This window comes from Cyphomyrmex costatus, unplaced genomic scaffold (assembly GCF_001594065.2).
Source record: "Cyphomyrmex costatus isolate MS0001 unplaced genomic scaffold, Ccosl1.0 scaffold859, whole genome shotgun sequence".
Lineage (NCBI taxonomy): Eukaryota > Metazoa > Arthropoda > Insecta > Hymenoptera > Formicidae > Cyphomyrmex > Cyphomyrmex costatus.
This window is the reverse complement of record NW_017280440.1, coordinates 11,667-36,027: the sequence shown is the minus strand read 5'-3', so window position 1 is coordinate 36,027 and position 24,361 is coordinate 11,667. Positions and strand designations below refer to the sequence as shown.

General features: G+C 42.8%; 6 protein-coding genes across 6 annotated transcripts; 1 reads left to right on the top strand and 5 right to left on the bottom strand.

The window, feature by feature from the left end:
• Window positions 1-11,109: 11,109 nt before the first annotated feature.
• Window positions 11,110-13,656, bottom strand: LOC108781650 (uncharacterized). The gene has a single exon (XM_018549688.1). The coding sequence runs from the start codon at window positions 13,654-13,656 to the stop codon at window positions 11,110-11,112; it is 2,547 nt and encodes an 848-aa protein (XP_018405190.1).
• Window positions 13,657-13,664: 8 nt separating this feature from the next.
• LOC108781649 (uncharacterized) lies at window positions 13,665-14,363 on the bottom strand. Its single transcript, XM_018549686.1, has one exon. It carries the CDS (start codon window positions 14,361-14,363, stop codon window positions 13,665-13,667), a length of 699 nt encoding a protein of 232 aa, XP_018405188.1.
• Window positions 14,364-14,502: 139 nt separating this feature from the next.
• Window positions 14,503-15,853, bottom strand: LOC108781648 (uncharacterized). The gene is made up of 3 exons (XM_018549685.1): window positions 15,504-15,853; window positions 15,140-15,405; window positions 14,503-15,077 (listed from the first exon to the last, which is right to left on the bottom strand). The coding sequence occupies exons 1-3, from the start codon at window positions 15,851-15,853 to the stop codon at window positions 14,503-14,505; spliced, it is 1,191 nt and encodes a 396-aa protein (XP_018405187.1).
• Window positions 15,854-19,253: 3,400 nt separating this feature from the next.
• On the top strand, window positions 19,254-20,174 carry LOC108781647 (extensin-like). The gene has a single exon (XM_018549684.1). It carries the CDS (start codon window positions 19,254-19,256, stop codon window positions 20,172-20,174), a length of 921 nt encoding a protein of 306 aa, XP_018405186.1.
• Window positions 20,175-20,597: 423 nt separating this feature from the next.
• On the bottom strand, window positions 20,598-21,632 carry LOC108781645 (uncharacterized). Its single transcript, XM_018549683.1, has one exon. It carries the CDS (start codon window positions 21,630-21,632, stop codon window positions 20,598-20,600), a length of 1,035 nt encoding a protein of 344 aa, XP_018405185.1.
• Window positions 21,633-21,788: 156 nt separating this feature from the next.
• LOC108781644 (uncharacterized) lies at window positions 21,789-22,664 on the bottom strand. The gene is made up of 2 exons (XM_018549682.1): window positions 22,439-22,664; window positions 21,789-22,351 (listed from the first exon to the last, which is right to left on the bottom strand). The coding sequence occupies exons 1-2, from the start codon at window positions 22,662-22,664 to the stop codon at window positions 21,789-21,791; spliced, it is 789 nt and encodes a 262-aa protein (XP_018405184.1).
• Between the last annotated feature and the right edge of the window lie 1,697 nt (window positions 22,665-24,361).

Sequence of the window (24,361 nt, the reverse complement as noted above, 5' to 3'; positions counted from 1 at the left end):
TGCCTCGTTTACGTAATACTTTCTCCACAAGATAGACGTCCGGATTGGACACTCGTTGCAATTCGTATTCGTAAAAACCACCGGCTATCGGCTTTCCTCGATAATCTCTTAGCAGATACGTTGTAGGATTCGTACGTTGCACTTTGGCGATATGGAAGATCTTGGTGGATCAATTTGGTGTGTATCCTTTTTCAAAAATCGTCTTAAATTTACTAACACGTACTGGATCGCCTATCTTGAATATCGTCGGGGGAGCAATTTTCACGTGACTGTACACCGTCGACAAGAGACGTTTTGCAACGGGAAGTGTGACGTTTATCGGACGCATTCCAATGGTTCGATGTCTACGGCGATTATAATCTGACAGTAGACGCGACAATTCGTCGATCCATTTATACGTGCCGTTCAACGTAAATACTTTCCACATGTTATTTTTGAGAGTACGGTTGAATCGTTCCACTATCGACGCTTTCATTACCGAATACGTCGTATAGTGATTTACGTTGTATTTCTGCAAAAGTTTCTGCACAGTGGCGTTGTAGAATTCCTTTCCTTGATCCGTCTATAGATTCCGCGGATATCGTTTGTCCTCGCGAAATATTTTGGAGAACGCCGCTTCCGCTTTTGGTCTTGAGTGGTAATGCCCACGCGTACTTACTCAAAACATCGATAACAGTTAAAATGTAATTACAACCTTTATTCAATCTCGCGTAAGGGCGCATCTCAACTACATCTGCCTGCCATAAATCGTCACGACCACGCACGACGACTCGTCGTCGTGGAAAGTTTCTCCGTCCGGGTGCGTGAAGCTCCTCCGCGACTGTCCGTTTCTCGACACTCATCGTTATGACATTACGCATACTTTACGCGTGTCTTTTAAATAATCCTCTCACATCGTTTTCACGTTAATCACGCCTGTTTATATCGTGCGAGACTTTGATTTACCAACATGATATCCAACTCATACGTTCCTTACTACTGTTGCTCAATCAACGATTTAATTTATGATAAATCCAGCCTCGCGAAGTTCCTCGAGTATCGACAGTATTTCGTTGTCGTGAGCGTTATTGCCAGCTGTACGAGAGGCATCGAGCAACTGAAGACGGTCTACCAACTCATTCGGATCATCCTAGAGACCCTAAAAAGAGAAACTCGCCAACTCGTTACGTGATTATGGGTGATTCTGATTGGCTGGGGTATTACACATCTGCGTTCCACGAACATGTACCATTACCTATTCTAATAGAATACGCGTACGTGACAGATGACACATGTGTTGCTGTCAGCTTGTGTTGCTTACTGACTAGTAAGTTAATTTATCACATCTATGTAAAATTTTGAGAAAGGTAATGTACATATATTTTCTGAAGATTTCCTTCGGTCAGACGAAAGTAGGTGGCGCGGGTAGCACGTACACCGAAAATCAAGGCAGTCGGAGCTGAATTGTGTAAGTCCCGAAATCGTTAAGTAATGGAAATAAAGCGATCGACAATCCGTTCGGTGAATCGACGGATAATAAAACAAAGGATGCGTATGCCAAATTTCATATCAATCGGAATAGAATTGCGGATGCCCGAAGTTAGTTAGATAAATAATAAGGTGTAATAAAGGATATAGCGTTGTGAGTTAAGCGAGCGCGTGATGAGATTGTTGACGCGAGACAATAATACGCGAGGATATCGCGGGTAGGTCATTGAGAGACTCGAATGAAGGTATTAGGATGATAATAAACGAGAGTATCCGATGATAAAAGTATGAGAATGCTAAGGATGAAAAACTCACAGCGGCGCATGCGTGAAAACGAATAGCGATACTCGAATTGGTAAGAAGCGAACAGAGGAGTGAGAGTCTGTTGCGAACCGTGAAAAAGATAGGTCGCGAGGTAGAAGTTTGTCCGAAAGGGAAAGAAAAAATAGGCGAGTCTGAACCGAAGGAAGATAGAGTTTTTGAGTCTGAGCTACTCCAATCTGGGTGAGACAGAAGAGACCGGTTGGAGGTGGTTAGTTTTTTTTTTTTTAAATCGAATACGAAGTTTCAAGCGGGATGGCAGAGTTGTTTTCTGCCAAGTGCTGCGAGATAGATTCAGCGTAGTAGTGAGAATTAGATGAATTGTGAGCGCCTTAGTGCGCAGGCATAAAGGCTATATCGGTTAATGTTGTAGAAATTAGGTACGCGAGTATCGTAAAGGATGAAATTAGAGGAGAGTATGCGAGATCATTATTTAGCGACAGATATGAGCCGACGATTTTTTCATATCTATATTGTACGAAATTATTGACGAGCGAAGTTTGTTTTATACAGTGTATACTGAGAAATGTGATTGATTTATTGACTGTTGAAATACACTACTTTGTTTTGTTGTAAATTGGTTTTTGCTACTAGTATTCCTGAAAAGGTCCTTTTTTTGATTATCAAGAAATTATCGAGAGCAAGTAAGCTATATTGTTACATATACGAAACAAAACCGATTGATACACAGTCGCTGATTTGTGGGGACCGGCAGTGGCACAGTGAACCTAAGTAAGTACCGTATCCATCCTTCGTCTTTAAAAGGTCAAAAGACGTGGTGACCGTGAATAAAGTAAGAGGTGCGGACGATTCCGCATATATTGGCGGAGTGTTCGGTTACACTACAACACAATTATTAGGGTAATTATTGCATTATTAATATAACTAATTTTTTATTAATAAATTTTGTCTATACCTTCTTCTCTGGATATGTTTTTCCAAAGATTTCATACTTTCGAATAATGGCCACTGTTTATTTTGTTGCTTACCACTGCCACTGCGTGTTGCATTTTCGTTTAATCTTCTTTCTTTGGTATATCTGTCTTTTAGTCTTTTCCATCTATATTGTACTTCATCAACTATGAAAATTTCAATATTATTTTGAGATTATCTTAAGGTTAGGATTATATATCTACATGCAAAAATATTTCATCAACATTATACCTGATACATTGCATGTTTTTGCAATTTTTTTCCAGGACTGTTCCTTCATTAAATGATCTTTGTAATTTTTATCCTTCTTGTTATATAAATGAGTATAACTTTGGACACAAGCGATGACGAGTTCATCAAACGTTTCAATAAATTCACCAACATCATCAACGCTTTCTTCAGCCAACCTTGACTCAAATGTATAGGAAAAATTGTCCGGATACGTGTGATCATCAGTCATCTCGCTAATATTATTTTTGCACAAGTTGAATCCTTCCTTTGGAAACGAAAACTGCGATCGCCAGTGCCAAAATAGTGTATTAACCTATAGTTTTCCTATCGGATTGGCATTAAGCATTAAATGTAAAATTCCAACATGACGAAATTTTACGATTAACTTTAAAATTACGGTTTCAAAATTATGGTGTTACGGAATTTCACTTGCATTGCTCCATAACCTAATAGTTTTCCTACTGGTTGGCATTAAGGCGTTAAATGTAAATTCCAACATGACGAAATTTTTACGACTAATTTTAAAATACGATTTTAAAATTACGGTTACGAAATTTCACTTGCATTGCTCCATCTGACTGTACGTGTTGGAAACTACTAAAATTACGGTTACGGTTAACGCTTTCTTACGTGCAAAGGCCTTAAGAGAAATCCTGTCGCGGAAAAGAGTTTTCAAGATGGCGATGAGCTCTTCTAATTTCATCTTGGATGGGTCTGCAGGAGCGACATGATCAACCATTCTATCAAATTCCGCTAGACCTAATTTGTCTAGAAGTAACAGCGTACGCATCTCCGGGGGGAGACCTTGCGATTCAGAGACGAGAGTATATTCATGGCGCAGGAGCCATTTCGTGAACGCCATGTTCTCGTGTTGTCGCCAACGGCGAAGATGTACTTTTCGATGCGTGCACTTAGCTGATTGTACACGTCGAATGGTTTAGAGCTAGGATTCCTGTTCTCGCTTTGAGACTGTTCTTTGCTGAGATGCAGTTAAACTAAGCTGTTAATGGCGGCCGTAAACGCTTCGAGTTCGTTATACGCCATGTGACTGTTTTCTTCCTCTTGATATTCGTGACTACGAATATTGTGGATGCACAAGTTCAAAAACGCAGCGTCAATTGTTGGGATCGGTCGGGTGATCGGTGATTGTATTCACAAAGTAATATTCAAGCGAATGAAATATATTATACTCAAGAGAGAACTATATTATACACTCTTAGATAAGGCACGTGTGAGTCCGAACATCGACTACTCGACTGATCCTCGGACCGCGCATCTGTGTCGCGCCGCCTGCTCAGGGCCGGCATGTCCCAACAGTTTCCAACCCTAAATATACCTTATCCAACGGATACGAGCACATTTCAGATTCACCAAAACCATTTATTGGACGATAGTCATTGTTGACTTCGTCAATTATGTTTGAAGATCCTTGCCGCTCTTCAGTAATGTTTTGTGAAACTATTGAAAAAAAACAATCAGTTGATTGATCGGTTTCAATTATTTTAAAATTATTGTTATCAACAGGTTCTTCAATAGGTAATACCTGAAACAAATATAAAAATTGTAAGGAAATAAAAATAAGAAAGATTCCCTATATATACAATAAGGAAGTTCTAAATAATCTCTCAAATAAAAAAATAGCTGTTTTCTAAAAAAAAAAAGTATAATATTAAGGTTTGGTGTATGTCTGATAAATGACTACATGCAATATTTTTCATTTTATCTGTAGAGAGAGAGGAAATCTCTTTTTTTAAACTTAATTGTATCTGGAGCTCGATATTGAGATCAGATAAAAGTTTAACTTTTTTATTTAATTCCTCATTTTGTTGCTGAACATCATTATATTTCTTTTTCCAATGCTTCTCACTTTGCAATGCATCTTTTTTTAATACTTCTTTAATTTGCTCATAATTCATATTTTTTTCATGTAGTTTCGTTATTTCTTCTTTCAATGCTTCAAAAACATAATCTTCTTTCTCATTATTACTGTAACTATTACTACTTTCAGTACTGTCACTTTTAATCATCTTTTTAGCATTACTTAAATCATTTTTTGTTTTCTTAGCAATAAATGTGTTTGAACTTTTGTTATCATTAGAAATTTTTATGCGTTGAGGATTACAGTTATCACTAGTATTAGAAACAATAGCTGTTAAATTATCCATATTACATTTCTGCAACAGTGTAGCAATATTTTTCTGTTTACACTTCAATGCTAGCTTTGTAGAAATACTCTTTATCTGTTACAAATAATATCATAAATTACAGAAAAATAGAATTTATATTATAAAAAGAAAAAATTTATAGAAAGAATTTGTTTAATACAGAAATTAATCATAGAACATTACATCTTCTGAATTTCCATTAAAAATGAAGCACTGGTAAATGAAGTTGCTTTAACTCTTTCTGCTTACAAACGTTTATATAATTCTTCTTGAGAATCTTTATATGTAGGATTAGTACATAAAACAGTAACGTATAATATTGTTTTAATTATAGAAATATACATATACATAAATATAATGTACCTACATATACATACAATTAGCAGTAAATAATTATATTAGAAATTTTATATGTAATAATTCATATTTATACAATTACATGCTAACCTTTAATCCGAAGAATTGTCGCTGAATAATAGCCAGAAATACGAGCCCGATTACTTGTACTTCTCTTTATTTTATCCACATAAGCAATTTTACCTTTCTCTTTTTAACAAACTTTCAGGTGTAACATTGAGACTACTACTTCAAAAAACATTCCGTTGGAAGTTCTCGTAAACTTCTTCTGTTGTTGAATTTTCTATAAAGGAAAGCGGGACTTCCCCCCAGTGATGCACATTGGGGTCCCAGCACGCCGCGTTCGGCTTGATTCGGCTAAGAGAGCGCAACAGCACGACTGTCCTTCAGCCTTCGACGCATGCGCACTAACCGAGCGCGAGCGAGATGGCAGACGCTACGTCACGATCGGACCCTCTCGCTCGTCCGCTTGTCGCGAGCGGCTGAAAATGTTTCTCGGCCGGCTCGGCCGGCTCGGCTACCGATATAAGGGATAAAAGGACGTTCCATATGACATATATGTTTAAATAAATTTTTAGAATCGTATACCTTTCCCATTAATCCACAATGGCATAAATTATGTCAAAATGCGATAGTTTACGAGATATTAATTGTTTACAATTTCCCATGCGAGTAATATACCTCGTTTATAAGAACGATTTATAAGTACTCTACATGGTCGAGCGCGTCTAGGTGCAAGTCTAGAATGCTGGAGATCTTATGTTCAAACCTTTTAATTTTTTCCTTCTATTTTTTTTGTCTAAAATAAGTACAGTTATTAGTATATAAACATATTAAGCCAAATATACTTGTAGAGATGACAAAAAGTCGGCAACGGTCAAATATCTTGGAAAATAATGATTATGGAAAAAAATGTTCAATACAAAAGTTTTAGTATATCAAGTGATCCATTATACGATTATATTGAAATGACTTTCCTGTGAACTTGAAGGACACCATGAAGGTCAACTTTGAAATCTTAGATGGAAACACCTATTTTCTATTAGATATTCTTAAAGCTGGTTTCAAGACGTTTCCGAAACATTGGTTACAAACCCTTTTTGCTTGAGATCTTCCTGAGTTATGAATCTTCAAAGTTTAAGTATCGCCGGCGCGTTATCTAAGGTGTACCGCGTGAGAGAGAGAAGGTGGCACGGTCGGATATCCACCTCTTATGCCCATTTCCACCAATGCAGATTAATTTTAATCTTGGTTTAATTTGCTCTTTATCTTTTTCTAATTTTTAGAATTAGAAAAATAAAATTTTATTTTTTAATTTTATTAGAAAATTAGATCAGAAAAATAAAATTAAAAAATAAAATTTTATTTTTCTAATTCTAAAAATTAGAAAAAGATGAAGAGCAAATTAAACCAAGATTAAAATTAATCTGCATTGGTGGAAATGGGCATAAGAGGTGGATATCCGACCGTGCCACCTTCTCTCTCTCACGCGGTACACCTTAGATAACGCGCCGGCGATACTTAAACTTTGAAGGTTCATAACTCAGGAAGATCTCAAGCAAAAAGGGTTTGTAACCAATGTTTCGGAAACGTCTTGAAACCAGCTTTAAGAATATCTAATAGAAAATAGGTGTTTCCATTTAAGATTTCAAAGTTGACCTTCATGGTGTCCTTCAAGGTCACAGGAAAGTCATTTCAATATAATCGTATAATGGATCACTTGATATACTAAAACTTTTGTATTGAACATTTTTTTCCATAATCATTATTTTCCAAGATATTTGACCGTTGCCGACTTTTTGTCATCTCTACAAGTATATTTGGCTTAATATGTTTATATACTAATAACTGTACTTATTTTAGACAAAAAAAATAGAAGGAAAAAATTAAAAGGTTTGAACATAAGATCTCCAGCATTCTAGACTTGCACCTAGACGCGCTCGACCATGTAGAGTACTTATAAATCGTTCTTATAAACGAGGTATATTACTCGCATGGGAAATTGTAAACAATTAATATCTCGTAAACTATCGCATTTTGACATAATTTATGCCATTGTGGATTAATGGGAAAGGTATACGATTCCAAAAATTTATTTAAACATATATGTTATATGGAACGTCCTTTTATCCCTTATATCGGTAGCCGAGCCGGCCGAGCCGGCCGAGCCGGCCGAGAAACATTTTCAGCCGCTCGCGACAAGCGGACGAGCGAGAGGGTCCGATCGTGACGTAGCGTCTGCCATCTCGCTCGCGCTCGGCTAGTGCGCATGCGTCGAAGGCTGAAGAAGAACAGTCGTGCTGTTGCGCTCTCTTAGCCGAATCAAGCCGAACGCGGCGTGCTGGGACCCCAATGTGCATAACTGCTTCCCCCGACAATCCGTCAATATCGTATTTAACGTATACCCTATAAGCGCATAATATTATTTAATATTAAATAATATTTTAGGCATATTCTTAGAATATTAAATGTAACATTTTAATAATATTTTACTAAAATTATATAATATTATATAATATTCTCGAAATATTAATGGATGGTTATACGTCCACTCCCGATAATATAACCAGAAAATGGACGAGAGCGCACCACGATTTTAAATTCCAGTGCACGAGCACTCTAACGGTTCTAGACGGCACAAATAATTAATAAGTATTTCTGTACGTCCACAAATAACAATTTAATAGTCTTATTATTGTACAAGTAAGCGAAAGAAGAATACAAGACTTTATCTTAAATAATACTACTAATATAAGCTGAGTTGCTTAAATTTATGCTTATGATTTTCAAAACGGCGCGACGGTTTTCTCGGCGATTTTCTCGGCGGTGTTACGCTTTTAAAGAAAGGACAAGAAGTGAGTCGGAAAGTTCGTTAGCGCATGCATCATTTCTCAAGACAAAGACTCTCAGAGATTGCTGCCAATTGAAATTGCCAAAATTTAAAAGCCAGAGGTGACATCGAGCTGACAAGAGCGATTGGCAATTCGAGTCCTCTCTCCTTGCGAGAATGGTATTAGTCATGCACGACCGAAATCTCCTCGACGTGATTCGTGGCCGTGCATGACGTTTCCTTTAGCGGTGCGCTCGCGCGAAATCACCGCTCGTTGCCAATCGACCGGCCGTTAACAGCTGACGCGATGCGTGTATAAAACAAATCTTCCTCTAGTTACAGACAACAAAGGAAAACCTAGTGAAGGTTGTCTTATAACATAAGAATATCGAGAATATGTTCATTCTACACACGCGAAATCAACGACAATTATTATCATCGTCTTTAAAACCTGAAATTTAAACGCATTGATTTTATTTCTCGCATTACTGCGTTGAACTATCACTCTCACGATCTCAAACATTCCCGCCCGCCTCGTCATCGTGACGACACGCGCAGAGATACAAACGAAAGGTTTCGCAGGCTTTGGTCGAAAATGATTACAATGTCACAATATAACTCAGCGGTATTACAAATTTACATGTGCAAATCACCATAACGAATTTTATTATACTGATCATGACCTAATGAGAAAAATCCGAACGTATGTGACACTACAATTAATTTAAGTATACGACGCTGTGACGATATAGAGATCGCGAGTACAAAACGATTACAGAAGCAAATGACAAAAGAAAGAAAAGGAACGAAAAAAAATAGAGAATCATCATTTTTCTCAAATCATCCTTTAGCACATAAAATAGGTGTTATTTATGGCATGGTTGATAGAGCATTATTGCTGTCTAATCCAGAATTTCATATTAAGAACATTGAGTTTTGTATCACTACATTATTAAATAACAATTATCCCTTACATCTTATATTCAGTAAAATACAAAAAAGAATTGATCATTTATTAAATTATAAATTACATACATCACAAAATAAAAACCAAATTACACATTGTAAACCTCTCAATAAGAAACTTTTTGTATTACCTTATATTCAGAAAGTTACGAATTCTATTACTGGTAGCTTAAACAAAGATGTATTTACCATAGGAATTAGAAGCATCAATAAACTTAATAAAATTATTAAAGTTCATAAAGACAGCACAGAAAAGATACAAAAGAATAATGTAGTTTACAAAGTAGATTGTAATCATTGCGATGCGTCATATGTAGGACAAACGAAAAGGAAATTGATCACGAGAATAAAAGAACATAAATATAATATTGAAAGAAATCCAGCAAGACTTTCAGTTTTATCGGAACATTGCAATCGATTTGGACATACCTTTGATTGGAATAATATACGTATTATGGACGTTGAATCTCATTATAATAAAAGATTGATTTCTGAGATGTTATTCATCAAAGAACAGAAAAATGGAATTAACGCACAAAAAGATACTGAAAAATTAGACAAAACTTATGATCATTTGCTTAGGTCATCACCCTCAGAATAATATATATACATTATACGTTATGTCAAACATAAAAGTTTGTTTTCTTTTATTCTTGTGACAACTGTCGTTCAGTACAGACCATTTTCCACTTTACATTGTTTCACTTGAAGGATGAAAATTATACATAGCATCTAATTTGCCGTAAGTTTAATAGTTCCATTTTAATTTATAATTTTAAAATTGTTTCCTAATATATAGTAATATGGATTTAGAATTACGATGCGGATAATTTTCTTTGTTCGGATTGAGAAACAATATTCATTTTACTTGCTGACTCGATGGACTATATTTTGAAAGATTAACCGTACTTCGTGTATTTTGTTATGTATCATTTATAAAGGAGACTGAAGAGGACTTATGTATAAGTTGAAACGTTTCTCATTTTAATTATAGAATATTTTAATAAAAATTGTCATCATTTAATTTGTTGGCTTGTTTTAATACCGTAATTTTAATATCATTATTTTAGTTGTTTTTAAAAATAGAGAAGTTTAAAATGAAATATAGCGATACAAACAAGGCAAAAAAATCTTCCCCGTCTACGCTTTTGTGAGCGGATTTCCGCGTCCACCTCCCCCGGTAGGAGTACAATTGTAATTAACGGGCGCACGAGCTCGGAGGTAGCGGTACGGACTGTCACCACGCGCACCACGCTGTCGTCCCCGGGATGCAGCTGAGTGATCCGTGCCAAGGGCCACTTGCTCGAAGGGGTGATTTCGGAGCGGACGAGACACAGTGATCCGATTTGCGTTGGTGCCACTCCTTTGGTCCATGTTTGTGCCGTTATGTGTGCAAGGAAATGTCTCGCAATGCCAACGGACACTTGTACAAAATAACTCTGTTCTTTATTACAGCCAGACAGATACAAAACTTATGAAATCGGTAATGCTCGGTTAAAACTTGTACAAACAGTAACGTTCACTCTCGCAGTGTGCAAGTCAAGAGAGTAGAGGGGATAAAGCGCTGTCGGAGCGCCGCAAAACTAAACTTAGCACGAAAAAACTGATAGGCGCTGCACGCAACAAAGAGCGGGATCTTTGATATTAAAAGTAGCTAATAAAAATGTACAAAACGCTATAGATACGCAAACATACCGCGCGCCTTGATAGAGCCTATCGAAATAAAAAAAAAAAACCAAAGAAATAATGCTCAGATTCCCATTTGACTTACAGAACATGAGATTCAAGTACATTGTAATAACATTTCATAAAACGCTTTAAAATAGAATTATAACAATGTTAATTATTAAACGCATTAAGCTTTTCTTCAATCGGCAAAACAGCAAGTTTGGAAGCTGGTCTCTTATAAGAACCGGTTGCGGTTTTGACAGTCGCTGCCCTCACAATGTTATCTTCTCCCGGGAATATTTCTAAAATTCTGCCAAGTACCCATTTCAAGGGTGGAGTACCATCCTCACGACAAATGACTAGCTGACCGATTTGAATGGAGGGTCCATGATTAGCACACCATTTTATACGATGCTGTAACTGAAGCAAATAATCGTTCGACCAACGCTTCCAAAAATGCTGTCGCATCTGCTCTAGATGCTGCCATCTCGTTAAACGATTAGTTTGTATTTGCATGATATTAGGTTCTGGATATGACGTCAGAGTGTCGCCAATAAGAAAGTGCCCTGCAGAAATGTAGCTCATGTCATTAGGGTCCGATGACATAGCTGTTAACGACCTCGAATTAAGAATAGCCTCCACTTGTGATGTAAATGTTGATGCTTCTTCGAAAGTCAGTGGCGTTTCCCCAACTATTTTATAGAAATGCCTTTTGAACACCTTCACGGTAGCCTCCCACAAACCGCCAAAATGTGGTGTACGTGGAGGTATGAAGTGCCAGTTGATTCTTTCCTTGGCTGCTTCATTTATAATTTTAAGCTGATGCTCCTCCTGACTACATAGAGCTCTGAGCTCTTCTAATTCACGATTGGCTCCTGTAAAAATAGTTCCATTATCCGAGAAAACATTTGCAGGCTTACCTCTGCGAGCGATGAATCGCTTGAACGCATTAAGAAATGCATCCGTTGTCAAGTTAGATACTACTTCTAAATGTGCAGCCTTTGTTGCCATACACACAAATACCGCTACGAAAGTCTTGAGACGTTTACTGTTTCTCCGCGAACTTTCACGAATGTAGATCGGCCCGCAATAATCTACTCCTGTGCTATTGAATGGCCTTGATAACGTAACTCTCTGCATCGGTAGGTCCCCCATCAATTGCTCCGAAAATCGCGGCTTCGACCTGAAACATTTTATACAACCTCGCAATAATCTGCGGACTGTACCGTGCGCCTTGATCGGCCAATATTTTTGGCGAACAGCAGCCAATGTTGCGTCTGCTCCGGCATGCAAGTTCCTCAAATGCTCGTGCTCTATGATGATCTCTGTAAACCTGGAATGATAAGGCAATAATATTGGATGTTTGATATCCGATGATAATTGTGCGTGCCTTAATCTGCCTCCAACTCTTAACAGCTGATCCTCATCCAAAAATGGATTTAAATATTTTAGATAACTCTGTTGCAAAATTGTCTTGCCTCTTTTGAGCCTATTGATCTCTTTGTAGAATACAATCTCTTGCTCTCTTCTCACTAAGCTCTTCTCTGCTCTTTCTAGTTCGCTTGCTGTTAATGGACCATATGCTTTTTCTTTCTTACAATTATACAGAAAACGTAAACATGTGGCCGCGATACGAATTCTTCTATTAAAATTGCTGTATTTTTCAAACGGACTCGTGGCGCTGCAGGCTGATACAGCCACTACTTTCGATTTGTCACGGTCTTCTAATTGACTTTCATCATAATCTATTTGCTTGTGCTGTTCCTCTGGCAAGTGCTGTTGATGTAACCATTGAGGCCCATTCCACCAAATTTGCGACTCTAAGGATTCCTGGATGCTCGCCCCGCGCGAAATCAAATCTGCTGGATTTGATTTACCTTGAACATGTCTCCAATCTTCGATTGCTGTTGAATCTTGAATATCGCCCACTCTATGAGCTACAAAGACCGGCAACTTCTTGTTAGTAGCCTTAATCCAGTATAAGACTATTGATGAGTCGGTCCAATAATACTCGTTGCAAATAGGGATTTCTAAAGATTTCTTGACTTTTTCTGTTAGGTGGACCAAGAGCTGTGCGCCGCACAACTCCAGCCGTGGTGTTGATAATACTTTTATTGGAGATACGCGTGATTTAGAGCATAGCAAATGTACTTCGACGGCTCCGCACGCGTTAAAACTGCGAAGATATATACAGGCGCCGTAGGCGCGTTCACTAGCGTCCGAAAATCCGTGAATCTCTACACGCGTGTTCCCTTCTGCGAAGTTGGTTGTGACTCTGCGAGGTATCTCAATCTTGTTAACCTTCAACAAGTCCTGAATGAATTGAGCCCATTCCGCATTGATTTTTGGAGGTAATGGCTTATCCCAATCTAAATTGCTTCTCCAAATAGTTTGCATCAAGATCTTCGCCTTCGTGATCACTCGCCCGAGCAATCCTAGGGGATCAAAGATCTGTACAATTTGTGATAGAACTATTCTTTTGGTGTACGTCTTTGGAAGCGACTTTTCAGCCTGAAATCTGTACTGAAATGCATCCTTGGCAGGATTCCAATTAATACCTAGAGTCTTGGCTGATCCAAATTTGTCCAACTCGAGTAGTCGATTGTCTGATGACGTGTCTTGCATCTCGTCGAGTAAACTAGCGCTATTGGAAGCCCACTTCCGTAGCCTGAAGCCTCCTGCTTCAAGCAATGCAGATATCTGATTGCGTATTTCCATTGTTTCTGTCAATGTGTCAATGCTCCTGATATAAAGTCGTCGACGTAGAAATCTTTGTATGCCGCAGCCGCACCCTTTGGAAATTTGTGAGCCTCGAGATCCGCCAATTGTTGAATGACCTTTGTTGCTATAAATGACGCTGGCACAGTCCCATAAGTTAGCGTCAACAATTCATAAGTCTTAATGTTTTCGGATGGATCGTTCCTCCATACTATTCTTTGTAATGATGTTTGTTCAGCATCCACCTTGATCTGCCGATACATCTTTTCTATGTCGGATGTCAAAACGTATTTGTACGTTCGGAAACGCAGAAGTATGGATATCAATTCTTGTTGCAAAACAGGTCCTAACATCAGGGTGTCGTTTAATAAAATGCCGGTTGATGATTTGCAAGAGACATCAAAAACGACTCTCAACTTGGTCGTGCTGCTGGCAGTCTTTATGACGCAATAATGTGGCATGTAGAAATGTGGCCAAAGGTTGTCGACTGAATTAGTGAACTCACGCATGTGTCTAAGCGCTAAATATTCGTGTATAAATTTGCTGTACTCCACCTTGAGCTGTGGGTCACGCTTAAATCGTCGCTCCAGACTCTTAAATCTCTGGATCGCGATTTCTTTCAAATTCCCTAAACGTTTCATCATATGCTCTTTGACTGGAAGCGAAACGACGAATCTCCCATGTTGATCCCTTTTGTGAGTTTTCATGAAGTGGTCCTCACAAGAGCGCTCCTCAGGAGTTCGTGTATCTTTTCTCTCGCAACTTTCAATTTGCCAAAATTTTGTGAGAGCTTTATTCAACGGATCAGTTGTGGATATACTGCAGACAGATCCCTTGGATAGCTGGCTAGCACTGGTGCAATTTCCTGAAATGATCCCCAAGAGAGTGTTCTGCCACGTTGGCTGGTTTTTTTACTGATTTAATCGTTCCGACGACCAATAGCTCAAAAAAAATTTCCGCTCTTAGCAGCATGTCGATGCTCGACGGTTTATCGAATTGCGGGTCCGCAAGTGGAATGTTCTTCGGAATGTGTAAGCCCGCTCTATCCACCATACTGCAAGGTAGATCCTGGGTAATTTTCTCGACCACCAAGCAATCTAATGTCCTCTTAAACCCAGTGATTCTAGATTGTATCGTTACTTTTGCTGAATTTCTGACTTGAGTCTGCTGCTGAGCCAATCCGTAAATCGGCACATTGATTGATTGTAGTTTAAGCCCCATCTCCTTACAACAGTTACCTGTAATAAAGCACGACTGTGAACCATTGTCGAGTAAGGCTCTGACGGATTTAATTTTTCCTGTAGCGTCCTGCACATTGATTATCGCTGTTGCTAATAAAACCTGTTGTGCTTCCTTCACTGATGTACAGCTTATGCTAGCCGTTTTCGAATTTTCTTCGTTAGATTCGCTAGGCTTTGTACCTGCTTCCGATACGCTTTTGACAGCTTGTTCAAAATGCAACAATGTTGTTTGCTGCACTTACGACATTCACCGGCTGAGCAATCTTTGGCTTGATGTGATGCGCTCTTCAAACAATTAAGGCACATCTTGCGAGTCTTTGCGTCCATTATTCGCTGATCCACCTGAAGCGCTAAGAAATCTTTACATTTGTAAATACTATGATTTTCCAGGTGGCAATACGCACAGCTGTTCTTCGTGGTAACTACGTGTGCTGCAATCTTTTTATTTTGCGATGATTTTTCACTCGATATCTTTGAATGCTGATCTCTTGATGATGCTTCCAATGCTCTGCAACGTTGAGTTAAAAATGTTATGGCTGTTTGAAAGAGGGAATACTACCTCTATCTATGGTAGTTTCCCATTCTCTGGCAGTTGCGTAATCTAACCGAGTTGTAACTATATGTAACATTAGGTCGTCCCAATGCTCTATTGGCCTCTTCAACGCCTTAAGCGCTCGTATGTGCTTTACCACCGTATCCAAAAGCTTTCTCAAGACAACATGATTATCTTTACTCATATGCGGAAGATCAAACAACGCCTTTACATGCTTACTGATTATCAAACTAGGATCGTCATATCTCTCATTGAGCATTTGCCACGCTTCCCTGTAATTTTCTGCGGAAGGTTCGAGTGACGAAATTACGTCATACGCCTCGTCTTTTAGCGCCGATACCAAATACTGCATCTTTTGAACATCTGGCAGTGCAGCATTCTGATGAATCATACTGTGGAACATGTTACGGAATGCTGTCTACTCGTCATATTTGCCTGAAAATGTAGGTAAGGTTATACGAGGCAACTTCAAAGAATCATTTGCGGAAATCGTTCCTTGCGTTAATGGCGTACTCTCTCTTGCGTGAGGGAGATTATGAAACGAGCCATTAGGTTGATCCATTCTATGTCTTTGCTCTATGAGCATCTCCAATTTAGTAATAATTATGAAATATTTACCTTCGAATGATTCTCTTTCCTCCTCATGATTCATCTCACTTTGATCGCTATTATCTAACGCTTCGATCCTACCTTGAATTCCGTTGAACTCATTCCAACATGGTGTGAACCTTTGTAAACGAGCACGCAGCTCTATGATGGAAACGCTCTGAATGTCCACAGCCTCCACATATGTCTGAAACCTCGTGCACTGCGACTTTAGTGTCGTACGGCGTTGCTTTAATGCCTTAAGTTCCTCCTGTACGTTTTGCATGGCTTTCACGATTTTACGCCTTGCGCGCTAATTGCAAATTTTAGGTTAAAGCGCACTTCGTAACGCCGCCGTCTCTGAACGCACTTGATAATGACTTTGTATCTCTCACGAATGCTATAAGATGCAGCTTATATCCATCCACGAGCACGCACGTGAAAATAAGAAAAAGATGGCTGGCCTTTTCCGACGCCTTGATGTAGTGCAAGTTGATGCCGGACAAAGGGCCTTTTCTCAACGACAGCTCTGTATCCTCTGCCTATATCCGGCTCGAAGGACCAAAAATGTTTGCGCCGTTATGTGTGCAAGGAAATGTCTCGCAATGCCAACGGACACTTGTACAAAATAACTCTGTTCTTTATTACAGCCAGACAGATACAAAACTTATGAAATCGGTAATGCTCGGTTAAAACTTGTACAGACAGTAACGTTCACTCTCGCAGTGCGCAAGTCAAGAGAGTAGAGGGGATAAAGCGCTGTCGGAGCGCCGCAAAACTAAACTTAGCACGGAAAAACTGATAGGCGCTGCACGCAACAAAGAGCGGGATCTTTGATATTAAAAGTAGCTAATAAAAATGTACAAAACACTATAGATACGCAAACAGTCCACGTCGGTTTGGAAGCCAGGGTGTGAAGGTACTCACGGGACCATCTTTGCCAGAAGTGATCACGCATTTTTTGAATGAGTTGCCATCTTGTAAGTGAGCTGTCCTTTCTTTCTGTCAATGAGGGCTCGGGGATTGCCAGCAGTGGTGCACCGATGAGTAGATGTCCCGGTGTCAGGGCGTTAATGTCCTCCGGGTCGTCAGAGAGTGCGTACATAGGCCGGGAATTTAGGCACGCTTCCACTTGAGCGAGAAGTGTACTTATCTCCTCGAAGGTTAGCCTAGAATCGCCTATGACTCTTCGCAAATGGTACTTTGTGGATTTCACGGCCGTCTCCCAGAGGCCTCCGAAATGAGGCGCGGAAGGTGGGTTAAAATGCCACCGAATTCCGTCCGCGGCGGAGTGAGCGATGCAACGTCCATCTAACGAGGAGGCCCGAAGAAGTTGTCTCAGCTGTCTGTCTGCTCCTAAAAAATTTGTGCCACAATCTGAATAAATGTCGGAGCAGAGGCCTCGGCGCGATGAAAAACGGCGAAGTGCAGCCAGGAAGGCTTCAGCCGTGTAGTCTAAGACTACTTCGATGTGAACCGCCTTGGAGCAGAAACACACAAAGATTGCAATAATGCCTTGTGTGCTTTGTGACTGCGCCCTTTAGTTGTTCTAATGAAAACAGGCCCCGCGTAACCGATGCCGACTTGAGGAAACGGGCGCGTTGGAGTTATTCTTCCTGGAGGCAAATTTCCCATTGGAGGCTGCAATGTAACTGCCCTTCACCGCGCGCAAGTTGCACACTGATGCAGCCATCGCTTGACCACGTCTCGACCCTGAGGAATCCAGAAGCGGAGTCGAAGCATCCCCAAGGTCAATTGAACGCCTCCGTGAAGCGTGCGGCGCGATGGTAGGCTTCCACCAACAGTCGAGTGAGCCATGACGTCGGAGGCACAATGAGTGGATGTCGCTCGTCGAAGGAAAGCGCTGCGTGCTTGAGACGTCCTCCAACCCTTAGCGTTCCGCGGTCATCTGCATAGGGGTCAAGCGCTTTCAAACGACTTTGCCTTGAAGAGTTGCGATTGTTCCCAGTGGCGGTAACCTCCTCAGGGTAGTGCAGCGCCTGCACTGTGCGGATCCAATGCAGAAGTGCTTCCTCCACTTCGTCGGGATGTAAAGTGGATTGATGGTAGTCCACGCTGGTGAATCCACTCTTATGGCGGCGCCAGCGAAGACACCAAGCGGTGACCCTCAAGAGTCGATGCAGCGACGAGAATCTGAGAAGAAGCTCAGGCTCGAGAACTCTCCCGATGCTGTGTGTCGTTGCTCTTTGCTCAGGCACGTTCTCGACAGAGACCTCCATGACTTCGCCAGGCCATCCCTCAGCGCCTCGTCCGAGTCAGGAGGGACCCGTCCACCATAGAGGGTGGCTGATGAGCAGGGCCGGCGACTTTCAACCAGCCTGGGTATGGAGTTTTCCAATTGGGCCTTAATTGATCAATTTGTTACTTTTCTCGTATTATTGGTTCGTTTTCATTTTTAGTACAGAAATTCGAATTTATTACCTCTAATTAAAGTATTGGTTTGCTCAATATTAAGGCTATAGCAGTGAACCGGCTATTCAAAGGTCGTGGGTTCGACTCCTGCTCAGGGCTGAAGATCACATTTCCCATTTTTGATTTCCAATGTTTTCGTCTAGCATGATTTTTAATTCAGTAATTTAGTTTTAAAAGGTTCAGTATAGGCCATAAAGTAGTTTATAAAAAAATTGTTTTAACAGAAGCTCTTTTTAAAGCGTAGAAAACGCAAATCTCGCATTTCATGAAAATGATTAATATTTTCTAAATTTTTAATTAAATTAACCGTTATACGCCAAAAAATTAATTACTTGGATAGGTATTAAGGATATGCTGTTTTTTATCTTTGATGTTTTTACTTATTACTGTTGGGTGATTTCAAAAGTAGGGCATACTGTTTTAAATTTAAAAGACATTATGTATATCAATTCTTAGTGCTTTGGGTAGTAATATTTTGTCGAATAAACAGTTCCTGGCTTAAACAGATGGTAAACATATTGTGGCGACTCTTATCAGTCGCACTAACGAAAACCCACCGAGCAGCTACTTTTCGTCAAGCGCTCGGTGGGAACATCCAAGCGCCTGTAGCACTCGACCATACAGGCGCCCGTAGCACGCGACCACGCGCAAGGGCTGCGCGACGCGCAACTACCACGGTACGCCCACCAGAGGGCTAGCGCCGATAATGTTATCGCGTACGAAGAATCGGTCCAGGACCCTTATAGATAAGGCGCCGAACCGATCAACCGGCACCGAGCTGTGGCATGCAGGGCTATACCTCCCAGCAGTTTTTACCACAGCTACGGGCTCGTGACAAAGCACGGCAATTACAGCTACCGTCGCTACCGCCTCATCAGCAGCAGCCACCGCAGCCTCCGCCGCAGCAGCCACCGCAGCCTCCGCCGCAGCAGCCACCGCAGCCTCCGCCGCAGCAGACACCGCAGCCTCCGCCGCAGCAGCCACCGCAGCCTCCGCCGCGACAGACGCCGCAGCCTCCGCAATCGCAGCAGTCACCGCGACCAGCGCAGTCTCCACGGCCTCAGCCATCACAGCCTCCGCAGCAGCAGCCGTCGCAGCCACCGACCCGCCAGCGAGGGACCTCGCTTATCCAGCGTCTGCGCCAGCAGCTCCTGCGCCGCCGCCAATTACAAGCGACGTCCCCCAGGATCCGGCCGGTGGAGGCCACCGGATTGTTCCGGCGCCAACCAAGACTGCAACATCCAAGGGGGCATTCACCGCAGCCTCCGCCAGGGTCGCCGACACAGTCGACGCCTCCTCCGACGCCGCCGGCCGCTCCGCCAGGACCGCAAGCGACCGCCGCGAAGAAGGTGACCCTCCAGCTCGCCGCCTGGAAGCTACACCCGCTGGACATTCCGCCGCCTGCCAGGACTAGGCCACCGAGGTACTACCTACACCCGTGGGACCTCAGAGTACGCCGGTACACCTCGCCACGATACCTGCCGGCGCCTCCACCAGCGGGAGAGAAGGAGCCGTTCTCTGGATCCGAGTGGGAGACCACCAGCCAACCCGGAGACGAGAACGCGAACTACTGGGGCCCAGAAAAGAGGACGGCTACAAAGCCCTCGCTCACTTACCGCGAGCGAGTAAGTGAGAAGCGGCGCTCCACCAAGTGGACGTATACGCAGCCACCGCTCACCTACAAGGAGCGAAGCCCCTCTAAGTGAGGAGGAAGCCAAACGGCCCTTTTTAGGGCCACCATAAAATACCCTGACTGACCATAGTTGTATATAGCTGTACATAGCCATAATAAACGTGTACATAAATACAGAGTCACGTCTTCAACCTCTCTCTTACGATCCCTGGCGCCGCACCGACAGAGGCCGACAGCGACGGCCGGTCGGTGACTCATCTTACATCTACCCGCAGCGGGTAGACGTAACCGTATACGCAAAGTACATCGCTATACATATCAACGATTGTTATGATTACCATTAATCGATAGCTGCCGTCATTGTCCAATGATATATCATTATGTCCTAGCAACATTATAGATGAAATTAATTTTTTCCGAGGAAAAAACACCAAACTTTGTAAATTTGTATACTATCGGCAGCGTAAAGGTCCGTGCTTTCCTTCTACCATCACATTTAATTAAAGTTTAATTTTTTCCCCAAATTTCGGATAAAGGATTCCTCATGATTCTGGGTATGGAAATTCCACACCCAGAAGTCTTTGGGTATGGAGTGCTCCATACCCTCCATACCATAGTCGCCGGCCTTGCTGATGAGGTCGGTTGGCGTAATGCCTCGAGAGGCGCAGTCGGCTGGATTATCCTTCCCCGGGACGTGGCGCCATCGTGCCTCAGGAAGCTGCTGCTGTATTTGAGATACCCGGTTAGCCACGTACGTCTTCCATCGAGAGGCATGACCCTGAATCCAACAAAGCGCGACTCTGGAGTCAGACCATCGCGTGACAGGTGCTGTGGACAAGCTTAACACATTGCGTATGTGAGTGACGAGATTCGATAAAAGCGCGGCAGCGCTGAGCTCCAACCGAGGAAGCGAGACAGGCTTGATTGGCGCAACCTTGCTTTTAGCAAGTAGGCGGATTGCGACGTCACCGGCGGTGCTGATGCGGAGATAAACCACGGCGGCATATCCTCGCTCGGATGCATCGACGAAGCCGTGGAGTTCCACGTTCGAATTTGAGTCGCCGCTTCCCAGCCAGCGGCCAACGCGGACTTGCTCAAGACACGGAAGTTCTTCGAAGAGACGCTGCCACTGCTGCGCGTCTGTCTGTGAAAGTGGTGCGTCCCACTCTATTTGCTGTAACCAGGCAGATTGAATTAGAATTTTTGCCTGAATCACAACCGGAGTCAGCCATCCGAGCGGATCGAAGAGTCGAGCCGTTTCCGCGAGTACGCGTCTTTTCGTGTACATGGCGATTGTATTGAGCCGAATGATGAAGGCAAACTCATCTTTGGCGGGATACCACCGCAATCCCAGCGTCGCATGACTGTCGTGCTCCCATGAAAGCGAATCTTTGTTAAGGCAGTGCTCTGGTGGAATTCCGCTAAGAAGATCGCGACAACTCGCGGCCCATTTGCGTAGTGGAAACCCGCCCGGCATGCAGAGTCGGCAGAGTTCGGATTGCAGCGCGATTGCTTCCAACTTGTTGTGCATTCCCGTTACGATATCGTCGACGTAGCAGTCGCGTCGCAAGACAGCGGAAGCCCGCGGAAAGTGAGACTCTTCGTCGTCGGCGAGTTGACGAAGCGTGCGAATAGCGAGAAATGGAGCGCAGACCAGACCATATGTGACAGTCTTCAGCTTGTATTCTCAAACAGGATCAGCTACACTGTGCCGCCAGAGGATGCGCTGATAGTCCTGGTCTTCCGGAAGAACGCGAATTTGACGATACATTTTCTCGATGTCCGTCACGAGCGCGTAGCGATGCCAACGCCAGCGCATGAGCATGTCCGCGAGGGACGGCAGTAGATTGACGCCTGTTAACAGCTGCGAATTGAGTGACTCACCCGACCTTGTGCGCTGCGACCCATTGAAGACTACTCTCAGCTTGGTTGAGGTATTTGACTCTCTAAGCACCCCATGATGAGGTAGGTAGCATCGCTGGGCATTGAAGTACTGCGAGTCCTGAAGCAACTCCATGTGATCCAACTCCTCGTATTCTCGTAGAAAGGTGTGGTAAAGTTCTCCAAATCGAGGATCGCGGTCACAGCGTCGTTCCATGACTGTCAAGAGGTGCTCGGCGGATTTGTGAGTCTCGAGGAAAGTCGTCGGCCATGAGGCAAACGGCAGTCGCACTGCGTATCTGCCATCAGCAGTTCGTTGATGAGAGCGAACAAAGATGTCCTCGCATCGCTGCTCACTGGGAGTGAGAGCTACGGGGGCGGGTACTTCTCGCTCTTGCTCTCAAAAAAGTTGCACAAGCTTGGCCAGCTCGTCATCGGCGGTACACTGAAACGAACGATGTCTTCCTCCCGTCGTGGCTCCATCGCAGCCTCCAGACACGATCCATCCAAGAAGCGTATTTTGTGCAACGGGAGCTCGGGGGCCCCCCTTTCGAAGACCTTCCTGAAGAATGAAGGAGCACACTTCTGCTCCAAAGAGCAGCTCTATTGGATCATTGGCCATGAATTCTGGATCGGCCAACGGAATTTCCTTTAGATGAGGCCACTCAATTCCGTGATTCATGTTTGCGCCTTGATATAAGGACAGGCGCGGCAGAATGAATGTGACGGCGTGAATTCTGTCTCATTCACCAGGGAGGACACCCTGAGAGTCACCTTGCCTCGGCTTGGCCTTGAGCGACTGCCACTGATGCCAAAAATCTCAACGTTGGATCGAGATCGAGACAAATGCAGCCGCTGAACTAGTCTTTCTGAAATCAAAGATACCTCTGAGCCTTGATCAATCAAGACGCGAATTGCCTGTTGATTTCCGAAGCGGTCAGCGATGGATACTCGAGCGGTTGCGAGCAGGATCGCCTTGTGGTCCTCGTCATGGCATACAGCAGCTAGTGAGTTGACTTCGGCGGGCTTCGGCGAACAGTATGCATCGTGAAGCAGCGAATGATGTCGTGACTTGCATGTGATGCACGTTTTCACCGATTGACACTTTGCTATGGGATGAGAACCTAAGCAGTTGAAGCACAATCGATGAGTTTCGGCGACGGCTTTGCGTTCTGTAGCGGATTTTCTTTGAAGTTCTCGCACATCATTACATTGTAATGCAAGCTTGCCCTTGCACAAGAGCACTGCGGCGAGTCGGCGTTGCGCTTCGCGTAATGCGCTTTCGCGGGTCGCGTAGAGTCTCCGGAGACCTTGCTCGATTTTGGTTTCGCGGCGTTGAGCGTGAGTGCTCTCTTACTTATAAAATCTAGCAGTGTCTCATGAGATGGCAATTCGTTGGAGGTGCTGGAATGCGTTTCCCATTCAAGACGCATCTTTGTATCGAAGAGTTCAATGACGAGATGGTTGAAAGGGTCAAAGCCGTGCGAATTGATCGTCCTTCCTATGCTCTCCTGGCCGTTCACAACACTCGTCACAACGTGATAGATGCGGTTAAGCTCTTCGGCGGTGTTGCACTTCATTTTTGCCATGGCTGCGAATGTGGAAAAATTGGAGCGCGCTAATTCTCTTTTATTTTCGTAATGCTTGCTTAATAAAGCCCATGCTCGCGGATAGTTATCCCCGGTTACTGACAAAGGTCGTATCAATGTTTCGGCGGGCCCTTCCAGACATGCCTTCAAATGATGAAATTTTTCCACTGCTGAAATCGATGCATTGTCTCCGACTATGGATTTGAAAATGTCTCGGAATGTCGGCCAGTCTTCAAATGCACCCGAAAATGAGCGAATTTTTAAACGAGGCAAAAAGGTTTTATTGAAGAGCTCGGTACCGAACTCTGGAACTGACGGAGAGTTCGGTCTTGAAGTTTTAAGTTGCTGCACGTACTCATTGAGAAGGCTTCGCTGTTGCACGTAGGTATTTTCGGCCGAGTCGGCAAATCCGGACGAATTGTACTCACTCTCGTCGAACGTTTCTTTAAGGTATCCTCGTATGAGCTCGTGCTGCGCTTCGAATTTCGACCATAGTTTGTCAAGGAGGACGATGCGCGTCTCGGTTGCGTGCAGTGTGATATTGCCTTCGCCTAACTTCTTCAAATTCAGAACCGACCGAGCCATGCAACCGTGAATGTCGCTTTGGGCTGTCAGTAATGTCTGCAGATCCATGCTCATGACTCACTCACTCTGTTCTTGGCAGTCACTGTGCACTGAACACCAAGATGAAACTCCCGATATCGCGATTGTCGGCGCGAGATCCGGTTCAAAGGACCAGAAAATGTACGAGAGCGCACCACGATGATTTTCTTACGGCGCGGCGGTTTTC

Bases quoted from the DNA above. Each gene is read 5' to 3' on its own strand.
- LOC108781650 (XM_018549688.1), bottom strand. From the start codon at position 13,656: ATGGAAATACGCAATCAGATATCTGCATTGCTTGAAGCAGGAGGCTTC.
- LOC108781649 (XM_018549686.1), bottom strand. From the start codon at position 14,363: ATGAAAACTCACAAAAGGGATCAACATGGGAGATTCGTCGTTTCGCTT.
- LOC108781648 (XM_018549685.1), bottom strand. From the start codon at position 15,853: ATGTTCCACAGTATGATTCATCAGAATGCTGCACTGCCAGATGTTCAA. The intron at 15,406-15,503 runs GTTAGATTACGC...TCAACGTTGCAG, and splicing joins TTACATATAGTTACAACTCG to AGCATTGGAAGCATCATCAA. The intron at 15,078-15,139 runs GTAAGTGCAGCA...TATCGGAAGCAG, and splicing joins TTGCTCAGCCGGTGAATGTC to GTACAAAGCCTAGCGAATCT.
- LOC108781647 (XM_018549684.1), top strand. From the start codon at position 19,254: ATGCAGGGCTATACCTCCCAGCAGTTTTTACCACAGCTACGGGCTCGT.
- LOC108781645 (XM_018549683.1), bottom strand. From the start codon at position 21,632: ATGCACAACAAGTTGGAAGCAATCGCGCTGCAATCCGAACTCTGCCGA.
- LOC108781644 (XM_018549682.1), bottom strand. From the start codon at position 22,664: ATGAATCACGGAATTGAGTGGCCTCATCTAAAGGAAATTCCGTTGGCC. The intron at 22,352-22,438 runs GTTCGTTTCAGT...CCGCCCCCGTAG, and splicing joins CACGACGGGAGGAAGACATC to CTCTCACTCCCAGTGAGCAG.